This window comes from Pararge aegeria, chromosome 19 (genome assembly GCF_905163445.1).
Source record: "Pararge aegeria chromosome 19, ilParAegt1.1, whole genome shotgun sequence".
Lineage (NCBI taxonomy): Eukaryota > Metazoa > Arthropoda > Insecta > Lepidoptera > Nymphalidae > Pararge > Pararge aegeria.
Window position 1 is genome coordinate 15,880,070 of NC_053198.1, and position 16,331 is coordinate 15,896,400.

The 16,331-nt window shown below is 38.4% G+C and overlaps 1 protein-coding gene across 10 annotated transcripts in view; it reads right to left on the reverse strand.

Annotated features, from left to right (window-relative positions):
• The window catches only part of LOC120631890 (AMP deaminase 2-like), a 57,154-nt gene that overhangs the window by 17,501 nt on the left and 23,322 nt on the right, over window positions 1-16,331 (reverse strand). For 5 of the 10 annotated variants that reach the window (XM_039901553.1, XM_039901559.1, XM_039901560.1 and 2 more), the window contains 5 exons: window positions 8,752-8,893; window positions 3,363-3,528; window positions 2,405-2,591; window positions 1,529-1,742; window positions 423-548 (listed from right to left, as the gene is read on the reverse strand). In XM_039901553.1, the coding sequence (XP_039757487.1) occupies window positions 423-548; window positions 1,529-1,742; window positions 2,405-2,591; window positions 3,363-3,528; window positions 8,752-8,893 (835 nt within the window). Of the gene's footprint in view, window positions 1-422; window positions 549-1,528; window positions 1,743-2,404; window positions 2,592-3,362; window positions 3,529-5,771; window positions 6,158-8,751; window positions 8,894-13,572; window positions 13,783-16,331 lie in introns of those variants that run through there. The other 5 variants (XM_039901554.1, XM_039901558.1, XM_039901555.1 and 2 more) reach the window with 2 other exon arrangements.

Sequence of the window (16,331 nt, forward strand, 5' to 3'; positions counted from 1 at the left end):
ATCCGTGTAAAAAAATTCGTATTAAATTTATATAGTTAGCAGACTTCAACAAAACTTGTCTTTTACAGCCGTCAACTCACAATCAACTCCTTCTACACGCATATCCTCTTTCACTCAATCCATCCATCTCTTCTTTACACTTCCTGTTGTCCTTTGTGTCCTGTCCTTGTTGTTCTTTTCGATAGAGAATGATTTTCTTCCCTTTGTTCCCTACGTGTCCATAGAATGCAAGCTTATTACAGATCATCATTTCTATCTCTGACACTACTTTAGAACTCTTCCTAGGACATTCATCTCTTACTTTATCCATTATTGTCACATCCATCTCAAAACTTAGTTCTTATATATTTTTTTATCCGCCCAACATTCTGGTCCATATCATACGTCAGGTCTAACGTCAGTCGGTAGGCTAAAATATATACCGTATATTATAGAAGTCGCGGTGAGGCACGGCCTTCTGTGACGCTAGCTCACGAAGCTCGTTGAGCAGGACATGCAGCTGGAACTTCGACGACAGGTAAGACAGGCGTCGATAGCAGAACGACTTGCTAAAACAAATATATATAGTATTAAACATAATGTGAGATGTGAACCGCCTTGCACTACACCATTCAACAATCATACAAGAAAAATGACTATGACTAAGGGTATGAGGTCAAGTCTCTTCCGAAGTTTAAGATGTTAAATTTTCATAGCGAGAAAAGCATAAATATTTGCCTTGTACTTGTACGGGTTAGAAATCTTCATTATCACACACATCAAAAGATTTTTCTCTTAGTCTGATTATGTCAATATTTTAAAGATAGACCCAAACAAGATATAAAGAGGAAAATTCCTAAGCCCGTAGGAAACTCGCCATCGAAACGTTTGTAGAATATACTCAAAAGTTTAAATAAACTTAATTGTCAGAGGATTTATTGAGTAACTAAAACACTTGGTTTAGCAACATCAACTATATTTGAATGTCCCCCTTAACCAAAGCTTTCTTACTTCAATACAAATCCTTAGCGAACGATTATCATCTGGTATTTTTCACTATGCCTTGCTCACTGAGGTACGACATATTGTTACCATAATACACTTTGGGGGTGTAAGTGGGCGTGGCTAGTACCAGTCAGCCTCCCAAATTGCCAACCTCACCTGCACGTGGTGCACCCTGCCGACTAACCGACGAGGCTCTGGCGACCGACAAGTGGTGGTATAACCACGACGCCGGGGCGATCAGTCTGCGATGACCAACCCGCCTGCCCAGCGTGGTCATTATCGGGCATAACTTTTATGGGAAGGAGAAAAAAGGAACTTGGAACTCCCTACAAAAGACCTATGTCCAGCAGTGGACGTCTATCGGTTGATGTGATGATGATGATGAATAAACTTTTTAAATCAATTTTTTTCTTTTAAAATTGTATTGCGAACATGGTTAAATGCGTTGCAGAAAACGATCATTAAAACAAAATGGTGGTGGTTTTTTTCTTTCGTTGTAAATAGTGAATTTTTAGACATTCTTAACATGCTTTATATTACTCACAGTGGTCCATCAGCGATCATAGTGCACATAGTATTCATATCCTGGATGTACTGCGAGAGATTCACGTACTCGTACGGCACCCTCTCCTCGCCCTGCTCCGTGCTCCTGTACAAGTTGAAGACGCCCCTGTCGGACTTGATTGTGTAGTTTTTCGGCTCTGGCATCGGACACTCCCATGGATCCTTGTCTTTGAATGGAGGGTGCACGATGTGATCTGAAAAGAAGCGGAGTTGTGTTTAATGAAATTGGAAGGATTTTATGATTTTCTACAAACGTATCTGTAACTACAACGTACGTAACTGTAAACGTACATTGGCGAATTCCCTACGTGAAAACAATTTTTTTTATGTTTTAACTTTTATTTTGTTTATGTCTATCTGTAACATTTTGACATAATCAGATTGAGAGAGTGTGCTTCTTATGTGCTAACGGTGAAGATTTCTAGCCCAAGCAATATGCTATGTTCTACCAAGCAGGTATTAAGAACCCAAAAATTAATAAAAAAACTCTAAAGTATGGTTGCATTGTCGCAAGGTTGTCTGTCGATCGGTCGGTATTTGACAAGATGTATATCGGAAAGTGTGTTCAAGAACTGATGATCTAGTTTGTTTTTGTACCAATGAACTGCGAGGCATCTTAGGGATCTGCACCTTTACTAGTAGTTAATATTTCAATCACACATTCTAAGTTGTTCGCTTCCTCGTTTACATTGTTAGATAAAAAATAGGAAATTCTCTCTCAGCTTCTGTATTCCCTTAAATCATAAAACAAATTGCATCGTTTCAAAGCTGAATAGGCATCATTTCATGACTGAATAGGCACCTTTTACACTCATCACTTCCAAGCACTAGTTACTATTAAAAAAACCAAACTTACCAGCAATGTGGCTCTTGGGCACTTTAACATTCGCCGAGTGGTTGTAGGGCGTGTCCGAGTCTATGGTGCGCAGGAACCGAGCGGTAATGGTGGCGAAGCTTTGCTGGGACATGTCCATGTAGCGCTTGCGGATCTCCAGCGCCTGCACCAGGTACGAGGAGGCCTGCTGCAGATCTTCCAATGGCACCTGGTGGAGCATTTATCTTAAGTTAATTAAAGTACACAGGAGTCAGTAGGTATTGGGCTTTTCTGTAAAAAGTCCAGCCCCACTAGCAACATCAGCACCAGCACAGAGTTAGGAAATTGGGTACGGGGTGGTGCTTATGCATTGGAGAGCACTATAAGCCCCCGGTTCTGGTTGTTACCACACATATGTGATCATCATTATCATAAACCCATTACCAGCTAGCTGTCAGTAAAAAAAATTATGTTGGTATACTCATTGTGTTTAGGACATGTGAAGTGAGTGAGTTTGTGAGGCATTGTGAAATAATGTAACCTGCTTGTACTCGGTAGATTGTAATCATCTTTACATAAAAGTTATCTTAAAGACTATTATGGGTTTAACTACTATTATACCACAATGACGCCGGCCCACAGGGTACGGGTGTTTTCATAGAATTAGAAGGATTAAGGTTTTTAGACTCCACCAAGCTGGTCAAGTGCGGATTGGTAGGCTTCACATATCCTTGAGAATATTAAACATCAAGTTCAAAACAACTTCGAGGAGTTAGAGGTGTGAACTCTCGATCAACTGAAAGGAAACCCGAAACCACCCAACCACCACCAATTCGCAATGGAGCGGGGTGGTCCAACCTCTACAACCCACAGATATGTTAAAATGTTCTAAAACCATCTTCTATGAAAGTTGAGGCCTGTGCCCAGACCAGTGTAATGACGTTGAACTCGATGCCCAGCCGTGACGTGTCTCCCGCAGTGTCTGACACACTGTACGCACCCCAGAAGTGTCCTCCCCGCTTATGGCCACGCGCTGGAAGTGCGGTAGGATGACATCGAAGTCCTCGTCGTCGACACGCAGCCGCGCCGCGTCATCGAACACGGCCGCGGCGCCGCCCGCCTCGCTGCCCGCGAACGAGCGAGCTGACTGACCGCATTCCGCTGCTCTGTAACCAAATCATCATCATCATCATCATCATCATTACCAGCCTACTCCAGAGGACCACCACGGACCTCCCATCACAATGAGAAGAATTCACTGAGGAACATTTAGAAGTTTTTCATGGTCTTGTTCGATTTTAAAATATCGCTAAAAGTGAATATTAACTTTGTTCAACTTAATACAACTTTAAAAAATGCTTCCAGTTGTGATGAAATTGATGCAAAATTAGAAAAATCGTATTAGCTGATTAAATAGGTATAATCTTTAATAAGGTTATTATGGAGAAATCAAAATTTTGGAAGTATCAGTAGGTAAACTTAATGTCCAACAATTTAGAAAGTTTTATAAAAGTTCTTACAGAGCACGAGTGCGAAGAATCATGGAGAACTCTCAGACATGAAGGTTTTCTCACGATGAAAATCACCTTTTTAGCAAGTGACATATTTTAATTGCTTAGAACGGATATGACTCCGAAGTGACTCCAACTCGCTCCACCGGAAGGAGAGCACCAATTCCTGCACACCACCACTTGTCACCAAACATTTTTCTTTAAGCATAACCTACAGCACTAAGGGCGTGGGGGATGAGGAAGGCTGGAGGGAATAAGAGCTCTATCTTTTCTTTGACAACCCACGCAGATAGCCAACCAGGGGCCTCATGTGCTATATCGACAACAGCAACCACGTCACAGACCAGAACTCAGCAATGCAATAAAGCTGTTTAGCGACAGAAATTAGCATGGCGGTACTTTCCCGGGAGAGCTCTGACACAAAAAGCTTTACTAATACTTCAAGCTCAGACCCTCATCACTGATGCCAATGCGTGTGGGCGGGCTACGTAGATTATCGTGACAATAATAAAAAAAAGGTCTGTTATAAAAGGGTTAAAGGTCACAGCCAAAAAGTTTCAATACCTAATACCTACTCGATTTGGAAAACGATCGTCCATTTGACTAATATTTCAGGCTTTATATAAAAGTTTTTCATCATAATGAATACATTTAGAGTACATTGAAAATCTCTTTCCATTTAGTCTTATATATTTCGTTGGATAATAATTGGACAATTTTTACGAAGGCCTAGAATTATTTCAAAGGAGCGGATATTTGGATACCTACTAAAAAAGGTTTCGCATCAAAATCGCAAGTTAAGTAAGAACATCAATATTCAATGTTTTTGGGTAATATTTAATTGGACGTAGCTCGGATAGTTGAGGATTCTGAATATTGTCTTAAAAAACGTGATGGAGAGAGCTATGCCAGGAGTATCTCTACGTGATGAGATCAAACCAGAAATGAAGAGATGACATAGATCAACGAGTGTGAAAGCTGAAGTGGCAATAGGCGGAGCACATAACTCGGAGAACCGATGGACGTTGGGGCCCAAAGATGCTGGAATGGCGACCTCGCACCGGTAAACGCAGCGTTGGTCACGCTGGAAACAAGCGGTCCTGGACCATGGAACTACGCCGGTAGTTCCACAATCCACGGTCCTGAACCGCTTGTTTCCTAAAAGACTATGTCCAGCAGTGGACGTCAATCGGTTGCAGTGATGATGACAATGAATCATGGTCATCAACTCATCATGATTTTCCTCAATGGTTGTGTAAGTACCACAGAATTAAGAACATTCAGAAGCCACTCCCCTTTAGTGTTTCTCGAACAGGCGGATAGCACATTATACCATTTTATTTTACCTCTAATCTTTTAAACGTTTACCATAAAATGGGAAAAGTTTGTGAGGTAGCAACATTCCGCGGGTGTAAAGTTCGACACGCGCGGGGGGGGTTTTCATTGTTTTTAGACACAATACATTGCATGCAATGCTAACTGAATGAGGGTTCTGTATATTCTTAACTCTGTGGTAAGTATTTACTTGTAAGGACCATGGGAAAATTGGCACGTAACAATGACAGGCGATCCGATACGGTTCGGTTGCATGGAAGCATAGAAACATAATATATTCTCACATGGTAGGGTGTGCTCAACACTAAACAGATATTTTAGTTTTAACCACACCCTTACATGTGATAATAAATTTAATTTGTTTAGCAACTCCCAAGGATTTCAGAGATAATGAGGGAACCTAATTTTACTGGAACAGAGGTCACTGCTGTCTGTGCTCCGTTATATTCCCTTATTCGTCTCCTACGAAAACCGCGGGAGAGTGATAGGTGATGACTACTATATTCTAACCTGCCGTGAACACACACTAATTGTATGAATGATGGTAAACAAATCCCACCTACCTTCGAATAGAAGTAAATTTCTTGCATTCAATTTTACTCCCAAACATAGTTAACTGCATTCGAACACTCACAAGTTTAAACTTCGAGAACTACCCGCCGAACCACAAAATAATCGTTAGCACATGGATTATTCAGTCTGTGCAGGAACCATTACCAACAGTCGGAATATCAGTTAAAAAGCAATATGATACTTTATGCCTCGTTTATTTTTTCTCGATTAATTAACACTTCTAAATTTATTATCTACTTAATAAAAAAAAGTTTATAATTCTATTAAATTTTACAATTTCCCACACTGTTTACAAGATATACAAGTTCGGAAACCAAAATCCGATTATCCTAATATTAGCAACACAGAACTTATTTTCACGTTTAAATAAAAACGCATTATAAAATGTTTCACGCGCTCACGACTCGGGGCTGAATTTAAAATGCACAAACACTGGACAGTGACCACTGAGTGGCGTAGACATAAGACAGCCACGGTATAGCATGGACCGCGCAATCCGTATAACTGTGGACTTAAACTGGATTAGAATTAAAACATTGCTAATGCGGAGTGTGTTTTTTTTAATTCCATGGCAGGTTGGCAGGCTTGTTTCATGCCTAATAATAAAAATCATTTATTTTGCCCATATTTTTCTTCCAAGATTAACCTTGTATATATAAGTAAATTTTGCACGTAACAATGACAGGCGATCCGGTACGGTTCGGTTGCATGGAAACATAGAAACATTTATTGCCGTCATGTTAGGGTGTGTGAACACTAAACAGACTATTTAGTAGTTTACCACACCCTTACATGTGAGAATAAATTTGTTTAGCAACTTCCAAGGATTTCATAGATAATGAGGGAATCTAATTTTAATATCACGGAGGTCGCTGCTGTCTGTGTCTGTGTGTATTACGTGTAGGTAGTTATGGATGAAAATATACATAGGAAGGAACAGTACTCCCAGCTTTAAATTCCTTTCGGCTAGCTGGCAAGCGAGATTTATGAAGAGATACGACAAACAAAATAATCCTTACAAGATGAACCGTGGAAGGAAAAATACATGTCAAGAGAACACCCGGTCGCCAAATTGGAAAATGAAAAAGAACGAAAACGGAAGAAAACGGAAATGGTTGGAAGGAGTAGACTGGACGAGGCGCACCCAAAACGAAAAGAAGCTACATACAATAGAAAGCTTTTGCCTGACCGCCGAACTTCATTTCGAAAATGGCATGCAATGACGATGAATAAAAATAAAAGCTCAATTTTCTCCCTGGTTTCCAGAAAGCGAGGTTTATGAAAAGATACGACATACATAGTAGCGGTTTTGATTCCGATTCCGAATGTATATAGGCTTTTGTAATTTCTACAATGTAGCGCTCGGCCTGCGCGGGTCAGGGATATAACAAAAGGCTGTGCCGGGGTGGCTTTCTGCCAAAGACTTTGTACTAGACACAATTTGTAATTTGTTTAAAAGTCCGCCAGTAAGTTGCAATAGTATCGCTTCCAAGAGAAGAGAGGAACCATATAGTTAACGTAATAAGGTTCGTACGCTTAACTTTGGTCTACGTGGACCTGGGTTCAATTCCATTGTTGGGCTATGAGTTGTTCGGTATTGAGTTTTTTAAACTGTACTAGCCCGGAGCTGTAAAGTTCACCTTGTGTCTCGGAGAGCACGTCGATCACGTTTAACAATAACATATGATAACATTTGATTCAAGTCGCCGCATTAATATAGTGTGGTGGATTATGAAAATTAAGCTTAATTTGCTATAGTACGCGAAAAGCAGGAGAATCTGTAGAGTGTAATAATTTATAATTTCTTCAATTTTTATACTCAACACCAAACAGATCTTCGGCAATGTACCCTCTACGCACGTTTCGCTCCGAAACCGGAGCAGGCCTTGACTTGCCGGAGTTGACTTAATTGTTAAGTCATCATCTATAACAATTATTCATTGTAAGTAAAGATGATGACTTAACAATTATTCATCACTTGCTGCACTTGCACTTGGGGTTAGTTTCCTGGGAAAAGCATATTCAAGTGGCAAGAAATACAGATTCAGGAAGAGCGTTCCACACCTTATGCTCTACAACCCTCTCTCTGAGGCCCGATCCTAGCGGTGGTACTTTAAAAGGTGTATACCGAATGAACGCAAAGATACAGTACGCGCGAAGCACACTACACGGTGCTGTCGAACACGAGCACCCCCCGTGTTAAGGGTTGAGCGTGAAGGTTGATCCAATTACAATGGTCGCTGGTATACTTATTATATTACTACGTATGGACTGGGTCATTGAAAAAACAAAATGGCACCAACTCTTAACTTTGAAATAGCACCAATAACAACAATTTAACGCTAATTCGACCCACAAATAAGTCAGCGCCATCTCTTGGAATACTCATGTACTACTGCAGACTACGAATTAACTACGTCGCATTTTTCGCATTAAGAAAAATACGGCTCAGGATCCAAGCAAGATAACCAAGACCACCCTAGCAACAGTTTTCCGAAAAAGAAGAAATACGGCATTTCTTGTTTAGAACGGCTAGGCTGTACGAAAATTCCTACCGCATCCCAGTTATATACCTATACTGTCCAGTCAACAAATCAATGTTACCACGTACATTCTCCTACGGCCTTACTGCCATCGCTTAGAGGAGTAATATTTTAATAATAATAAATGAACAGTTTATTTTGTGCAAACAGCTAACTTGTTATAGAAAAATAAAAGTAAATATTTGACGTACGTGTTACAGTAATTTTATAAAGTGGGTAAATAACCAAACTTATGATAACTATAAATTCATATTTGCCAGATATTTTATTAAATTGATTAATTAGTATTTTAAAATTACCCTAATAATTATTAATTAGTTACAAGTTAGTTTTCAAGAAACAATTAAAATTATATTTGATTAATAACAAATGTTCATGACATTGAGTTGGTTTGATATGTATACGACTGCATTATCGATATACTTACTTGACATTTAGCTGTCTCTGTATGAGGAGTTTCTTCTCGATCTGCTCTATGGGGAACTGTGGCACTTCGTACGGCGCCGACAGCTCATTGGGAAGTTCCCGGGGCGCTTCTGCCCCAACCGCGCTCGTGGGGCTCTCACTCCCTGAAAACATACAAAATGACCATTCAGAGAACAGTAAGCCTAGTCATCGCAAGCGCGATCGCACTGCCGCGGCTCCACTCGGACAAGACACCACGGACTATTCCAACCCAGCGCCCCAATAGAAGCAGGCGGCGCTGACACCACTGAAAAGGACCAACGCCCTGACCAGTTAACCAGAGTTCCACTCTAGGGACTACGAGGAAGACCGAGACTAAATAAGCCTCAGTATAAATTTGTACGTTCGTAATCGCAGGTCGATTTTTGAACGCTGCCCATCCGAGTTGGATTCGGCAGTTTACTCTTTCTCGATAAAAGAAAGTTAAGGATAGCATATATGTTTCATGAATATCTATTCTCATGTACCTATATACGTTTATACCTGTATTTTTGTAGTTAGTAAATATAGTACGAATGTTCATGTTTTTTTTAATCTTTATCAGGTACGCGTCACGTTGCGTAGGTAGGTAGTGGGTACTATGTACGTGTCCGTCTTTCATTTTCAAAAGGGTTGTAATAAGTAAACACAAGAATGTTTTGAATTAGTTTGTATGGAAAAATAAATATATACTTTTGATGAATGAATTAATGAATGAATACACTTTTATTGTACACCAAAGGAAAAAAAAGTAGTTACAAAGATATAAATACATATCAAGAGAGTACAATTTGGTGGCCTTATCGCTACATAGCGATTTCTTCCAGGCAACCAATGGCGTAAAAGGAAAAAACATAGAAAAGAGGTAGGTGGTGCAATAAATAAGATTTAAAAATTATACAAATATATAAATATAAATAAAATATATATATATATATATATATATATATATATATATATATATATATAACTATAATATATATATATATATATAAATATATTACAAATAAATTATATAACATAAATATCTATTTAAATATATAACATATAACATCCTGATTTTGATTTAATATTTTTACTGGGTGACCCCTAATGAAATATACTTATCCACCTGTTAACAGTGTTTCGTAATTCCATTACACGTTGTGTTATATAGGTACGTCACCACAAAAACCTCCCTCCTTGATTTTTTGAAGTCAAACTTTGTATTTTAATACAAAATATGTACTCATTTTATTAACTTAGAACAATATATAGTTTATTTAACCTGTGTTTAAGTTGTTCGTACAGTTGTCAGTTGACCGAGTTCACGGGCAAGGTCACGCAATCTTGACAATTAACAATGGCGCAATATTAATGATAATAATATTAGGGCACGTCTTTGTTCGAGCAAGAGTGGTCACATTCTTTTCTTAATTAAGTTGAGTTTGTAACCTGCTATCTGTAGTATTCAGGGCATAAAAAAGGTAATTGCGAAAGCAAGTTTATTGGTTTACCCATTAGTAGATACAATAGCGACACAGCTAAAGTCGCGTGCACTTCATGTATGCAAAAAAGCACTAACTTTTTTCCATTTTATGCCATCTACCTGCTTTATTCGCCAACGACAGGCTTCCTGTCTCATGTATGTGTGTTTTTCAGCATTGACCTACCACGCTGCTCCAATGGGTTGGTAGGCTTTAACTATAATAACCGGGGCCGACGGCTGAACGTGCTCTCTGACGCACGGGGATCCATGCCACTGAATTCCTCTGAATTAACTCCGGTATTATACTGATTATTATTAACAGGCGAAATCAATAGGCAATTTTTGGGCCGATCCAGGAATCGAACCAAAGACTTCGTGCTCCATTGTTGAGCGCTAGTCACTAGACCAACGCGACGCGGCAGTCGTTACAATAATTATTGTCCTCAGCTATACTGGTTTTTTTTTCGTTTCGTTGCGTTTCGTTTTTTAAGAGCTGCCTTCACCGAACAAAAATTATCCGTGTTTTAAACATAAAAATATGTAACCCTATCTATTGTGTGACGAAATATAACTATGTCTACGCAACATCACGCAAGCAATGGCGGCGTTGTCTGCAATACAAAGCGTTGGGAATTAAGTGATAACGTACAATACAGCCACTGGTGATCCCAATAATCTTCGCCATTACATTGATAAGAATGTTTAATCAGTCGCGAACCGATGTTACTTCATATTGGTATTTTAACAACTGTAAGTAATTCATCTATTTAAGCTGTGACAGCGCAGTGGGTAGAAGCTCGACTTCACTTTTGCAGGGCCTAGTTCGAATCCCAGCAAGCACCTCTAACTTTTCTAAGTTAGGTGCGTTTTAAGTAATTAAAATATCACTTGCTTCGATAGTGAAAAAAAACATCGTGGGTAAACCTGCATGCCTTAAAGTTCTCGGTTATGTTCTCAAAGGTATGTGGAGTCCACCAATCCGCACTGGGCCAGTGTGGTGGACAACAGCCTAAATCCCTTCTCATAGTGAGAGGAGACCAGTGAATGAATGAATGAATGAAAGAATACACTTTTATTGTACACCACAGAGAAAATTTACAGAGATACAAATACAACAGCACAATAAGGTAGAACGTACAATTTGGCGGCCTTATCGCTAAATAGCGATCTCTTCCAGGCAACCAAAGGCATACAAGAAAATGTTATAAGAAATAAGTAGGTGGTACAACAAACAAAATTAAATATTAGGATTTCCAACTAAATTAACATAAAAAAAAAAAAACATAAAACATAGTATACTAAACATAACATATTAAAGATATGTACAAAAATATAAAATATATTCCATACATATATACAAACATATAAACATACAAATACGCTACTATAAATACTTAATTGAAAAAAAAAAAAAATAATAATAAAATAAAAGAACCCTCAAAAATATGTAGAAGACGAAATAAACAAAAAAGAATACAGTGATCATTCCCATCAATGCCCGGCCGATACAGACAAGTAGTGATCCTTCACTTGTTTCTTAAAAATGCCCTGTAGTGGAAAGGTAACGGGTTGATATGACGATGATGATGATGAATGTTCACAAAGGCATGCGAAGTTCACCAATCTGCACTTTCATCACAGGGTTTTGGCTGTAGTCTATCAGCGAGGTAGACTAGGGCCAAAACCAAAAATGGCAAAAACCCTGTTCGTTCTGGTAGACACATGCCAGTAATTGCCCGGTGATGGGTGGATATTGATGATTATGAATTATGGTTGCCTGGTTAATTTAACTACGAGCTGAGGTCACTAGGTCCCGGATTCGAATCTCGCATCATGCCAAAAATTGCACCTTATACGTAAAAGCACTGCCTACCCAAATTTTTTATATAACTCTTACAGTAGGCGGATTTTTCTATTTTATGCCATCTTCCTGCTTTATGGTCCTGTACCTATAACCTGGTCATAATCTATATGCACGCCATCGCATGCCAGCATCAACTCAGAGTTAGGAAATTGGTGGTCTAACCCCGTGTCCGGGAAAGCATTTGGTTCCATATAGCTATTTGAATCATTGTTTACTGCTCATAAATGCTTTATGCAAGTGTGAAAATACACATGCTTTTGGCGATACACACAGGCAACTAGTTATATTTACAATAATGTTATATATACAATAATGTTTCTTTTCAGTAATGTTGGAGCGGGTGCTTTATTGAATAGGAGGGCAGGGTCGGTGGCCTTATCATCACATAGCGATCTCTGGAGCGATTTAAGGAGTGAAAATAGTCTTTAAGTTGTACTCGTTAAAATGTAAGTGCGTACGTATTTCTTAGACACTTTATACGCAGTACGTTAAAATCGTTAAAAACAAAACGCAATGCGTCGCGAGTAGGGTAACCATTCCACGCTTGGATGGACGCCAAATCCTGCCCCTTAATGTGAGTTCTTAGCCAGACCAGACAAATATGATAATGTGACAGTTTACATCATTATCTATGATTAATTTGTGATTGTATGTACGTAAGCCCGTTTAGCCACATCGGTGGAGCGTGGAGGAAAAGTGAAGAACATAAAAGAAAGGGTTTAAATAATGAAACCCGCCTACAGACATTTTAATCTGTTATCAACAATCAATCAATCACACTCTATTATCACTCCGCTAAAAGCTGAAAACAAGTATAGTTATAAGTAGATTTTATATTTAACAAAAAGGCATAGTCGGTGGCCATCTGGTGTTGATTACGTTAGCTTTCTAACAATGTCAATTGTCGCCGTGTAAAACCATAAACATCGTTTGTGTTTATGTTTTGGAATGTGGCGATTAATTTCGCGCAATATTTCTTTCGCAATACTTGTGTAACACTTGCAATTTAAAAAAACGTGTTTGATACAAACGGTACTAAAAGCGGTGCTGTGCGGAATAAATTCACGTGAATATTTTGTTCTCTATTTTCGACGCGTGTCTATGCCATAAACCCCTTATGTAATTTCACAGATTACTCTCATCAAAAGTCTATAACAGTCCACTGCAGTATATTGTCCCAACGCCTGTAAACACCACGCTGGGCAGACGGGTTGGTGATCGCAGTAGATTGTAGTATAATATTCCCTTAGTCGCCTCGTACGACACCTACAGGAAAAGGAGGGCATCAGATTACTAAGGATACTAATACGTAATTAAATATATTTAGGTACTGTAAAAAAACTCAAAGGACGCGATGAAATTTAATAGTAGTAGTGCGTTGTGGCAAGGTAAAATTCGGAAAGCGGAATATAAAACGAGAGACTATAATTCGCAGTACATGCTATCTCTAAGTAAATAATAAAAATATTTACGTTTTTCTTCCTGCTCCTTGTCGTCATACTGCGTGTCTGAGGTGGCTCTTGTGCGCACGTGCCACAGATCCTTATCGAAACTGTACATCACTCCGTGTCTATTGCACAACACTTAACAATACAATCGCATCACTATTGAACGCTATTTATGAATTCAATGTTCAAAAACGATGGAAAATATAAATTACTCGTAGCACAAATACGTCTATACTGTTGGGAAAGTCAAATATTTGTAAACTGTGTGCCACTAAACAACTGTTTAAATTGCGTTGAACTAAACATAATTCACCTGAAAGATGCTTAACAGGTCAGGTACCTACTTATTGAATATCTTTCAGGTAATTCATGGAGAAGATAAATATAAGTATATGAACCAACAAATAATAATTCAATACAATCTCTTCTAAGACCAGGGCGCGTTTGGAACCCTCCTAGCCTTAGTTTTAAGTTAACGAATGTAGTTATCACCATCACTAACATTAGTGTAACATGTTAAATGTATGAATAGCCTGTGATAAGATCTATACATGAATAAAACATTGTTGAGAGATGTCTGACTGTAGCAACGGCAAAAATTGTAAGATTGTTCTGGGTAAGCTATGATAACTGGGGTCAGTAAATACATAGGACCCACTTTGGAGGTTTGAAGAAGAATATGATGTACTTCGGTAACCATTATATTCAGAGTAAATTATAATATATATAGAGTAAATTTGCATGATACTTTTACATCCATCGTTCTTAGCTCGTATCACTGACATATAATAGTAATCGTTGAAGGAAGTATCGCAATCGCATTGGTGGTTGATTCGTATGCTTAACGTTTACCAAGAAAATTACAAACTTTTCTTATTTAGTCCCTAGCACTGAAGTCTGCATAACTGTGGCAACTCTTTACGTGTTATAAATTGTTTAGAGTTTAGTGAGGGGTTTGCTGCTGTCCGCTGAGGAGATATCTCGTATGTCCTCAAATTAATTCAGTAGTTACAAGGTGATGTGCAGCCAAGATACAGACTGACAGACGGGCACAAATAAAAAATTAAAAAAAAAAAAAATTACAATTTTGGCATGGCGGTAGTACTTCCCCAAACGAGCTCTGCCCTATGTTTAGGTTCGGAAAACTGTGGTTCATATAACATTAGACTTCGGTTGGATTGTGAATATGTTGGAGGATCAAATAAAAAGCCACTTTCCATCCGCATTTCCATTGTAACTGGAAAATGCAGAACCCTAGGTACACTACTCGTTCTCTGTTGTCACGCACTTTACCAGTTTTTTTACATCATATTCTGATACAATATTCATGATTAATGGTATATTATTAAATAATAATCGAAATTAAAAGTTTATTTCCACCTATCGCTAAGTTCGTGAGCTCAATAAAAAAAACTTTATTTTTGATAAAGACGTATGAAAACAAAAATAAAGTTGTTTTGGGTAGAGCGAATATGTAATGATTACGCCATATTGGTCTGCTCTTTTTAAGTAGGGTAAGTACCAAAATGATGTATCCTAAATACAACTTATGACAATGTTGCTTGAAATCACTCCGTTTTCATCTGTTACAAGAGAATAATTGGTAAAATTATGTGGAAAAAGAGCACCTACTGAGATTCTTGCCGGCATCTTCTCGGTAGAATCTGCCATTCGAACCGTTCGTAGCGTTGCAAATTAAAGTAATGCCCGACGTAAACCTCCGTTTGCATGGGCTAGAAGACAAGGTATTCAGCAAAATTGACTTTTTATCCGGTGCGTTCAGTACTGACATTTAACAGCAACCACAGAGACGTACATTTTTAAAACAATTGTTAAAATTTGCAATTTGCATAATAATACAATAAGCTATTTATAGTTCTTAATTTTTGGTAGTTAATCTCTTAACATTTTGCGGTTAATATTATATATTGTTTATGTACAACAGCGTCTCACTCTTTGTAGCATTGATATTATTGGGCAAATATTTAATTATGTCGTAATATCGCCGTCTTATTTTTGAGCTACTTTTTGTAGGACGTGTGCGTTTCAATATTCCACTTCTGAGCATAATGGCTGCAATATCCAACATAAAATCGGCCACAGATTGTTGGACGTGGGGGCTACCCTATACCCTACCCAATTAAGTGATTAAAAAAAACTACTTTAGGTACTCTTATGTGTACTAAAGTGCTGTATGTTTCCCTGGAAAAGCTAATTATTAATAAAATAAACATCCTATGAAGCGTTTTCTAAGTGTGTCGCGTCACTGCCCTTAATTACAGGGCGTAGCTACCAAGTAGCCACTCATGCATTGAATTTACGATCTCATTGTCCACTTTGCCGCCGTATTGGCTTACAATCGCATTAATATTCCGAACTTGTGCGTTCACGAAGTCAAGCTAGTTAGATAATGAAAAAGAAACGGAATAGTTCTTGCCTTACTATACTAATAATAATAATAATTTTATTTCGAGCATCTTACAGGCTCAATTTGTTAGTATTACAACTTACTTGCTATGTTATTACTAAAAACTAAACAAACAAACATATTTAACTTAATTACTATTATAACTACCTATAGAGTATCCTGAATGTATGCGAGTTGAAGCTTCCCCATTCCATTTGTAATGGCACAGAAATGACCTACGTACCTGCAGTCTAACCTACTCGCAATCATTTTCAGAATGCTGTTAGTGCTGCTCGTAAAAGCAGTCGATATGCTCTGTCGCGAACATCCCTGACGCACTGCAATAGAATTTACTACCTCGTTGAGCTTCCTAAAC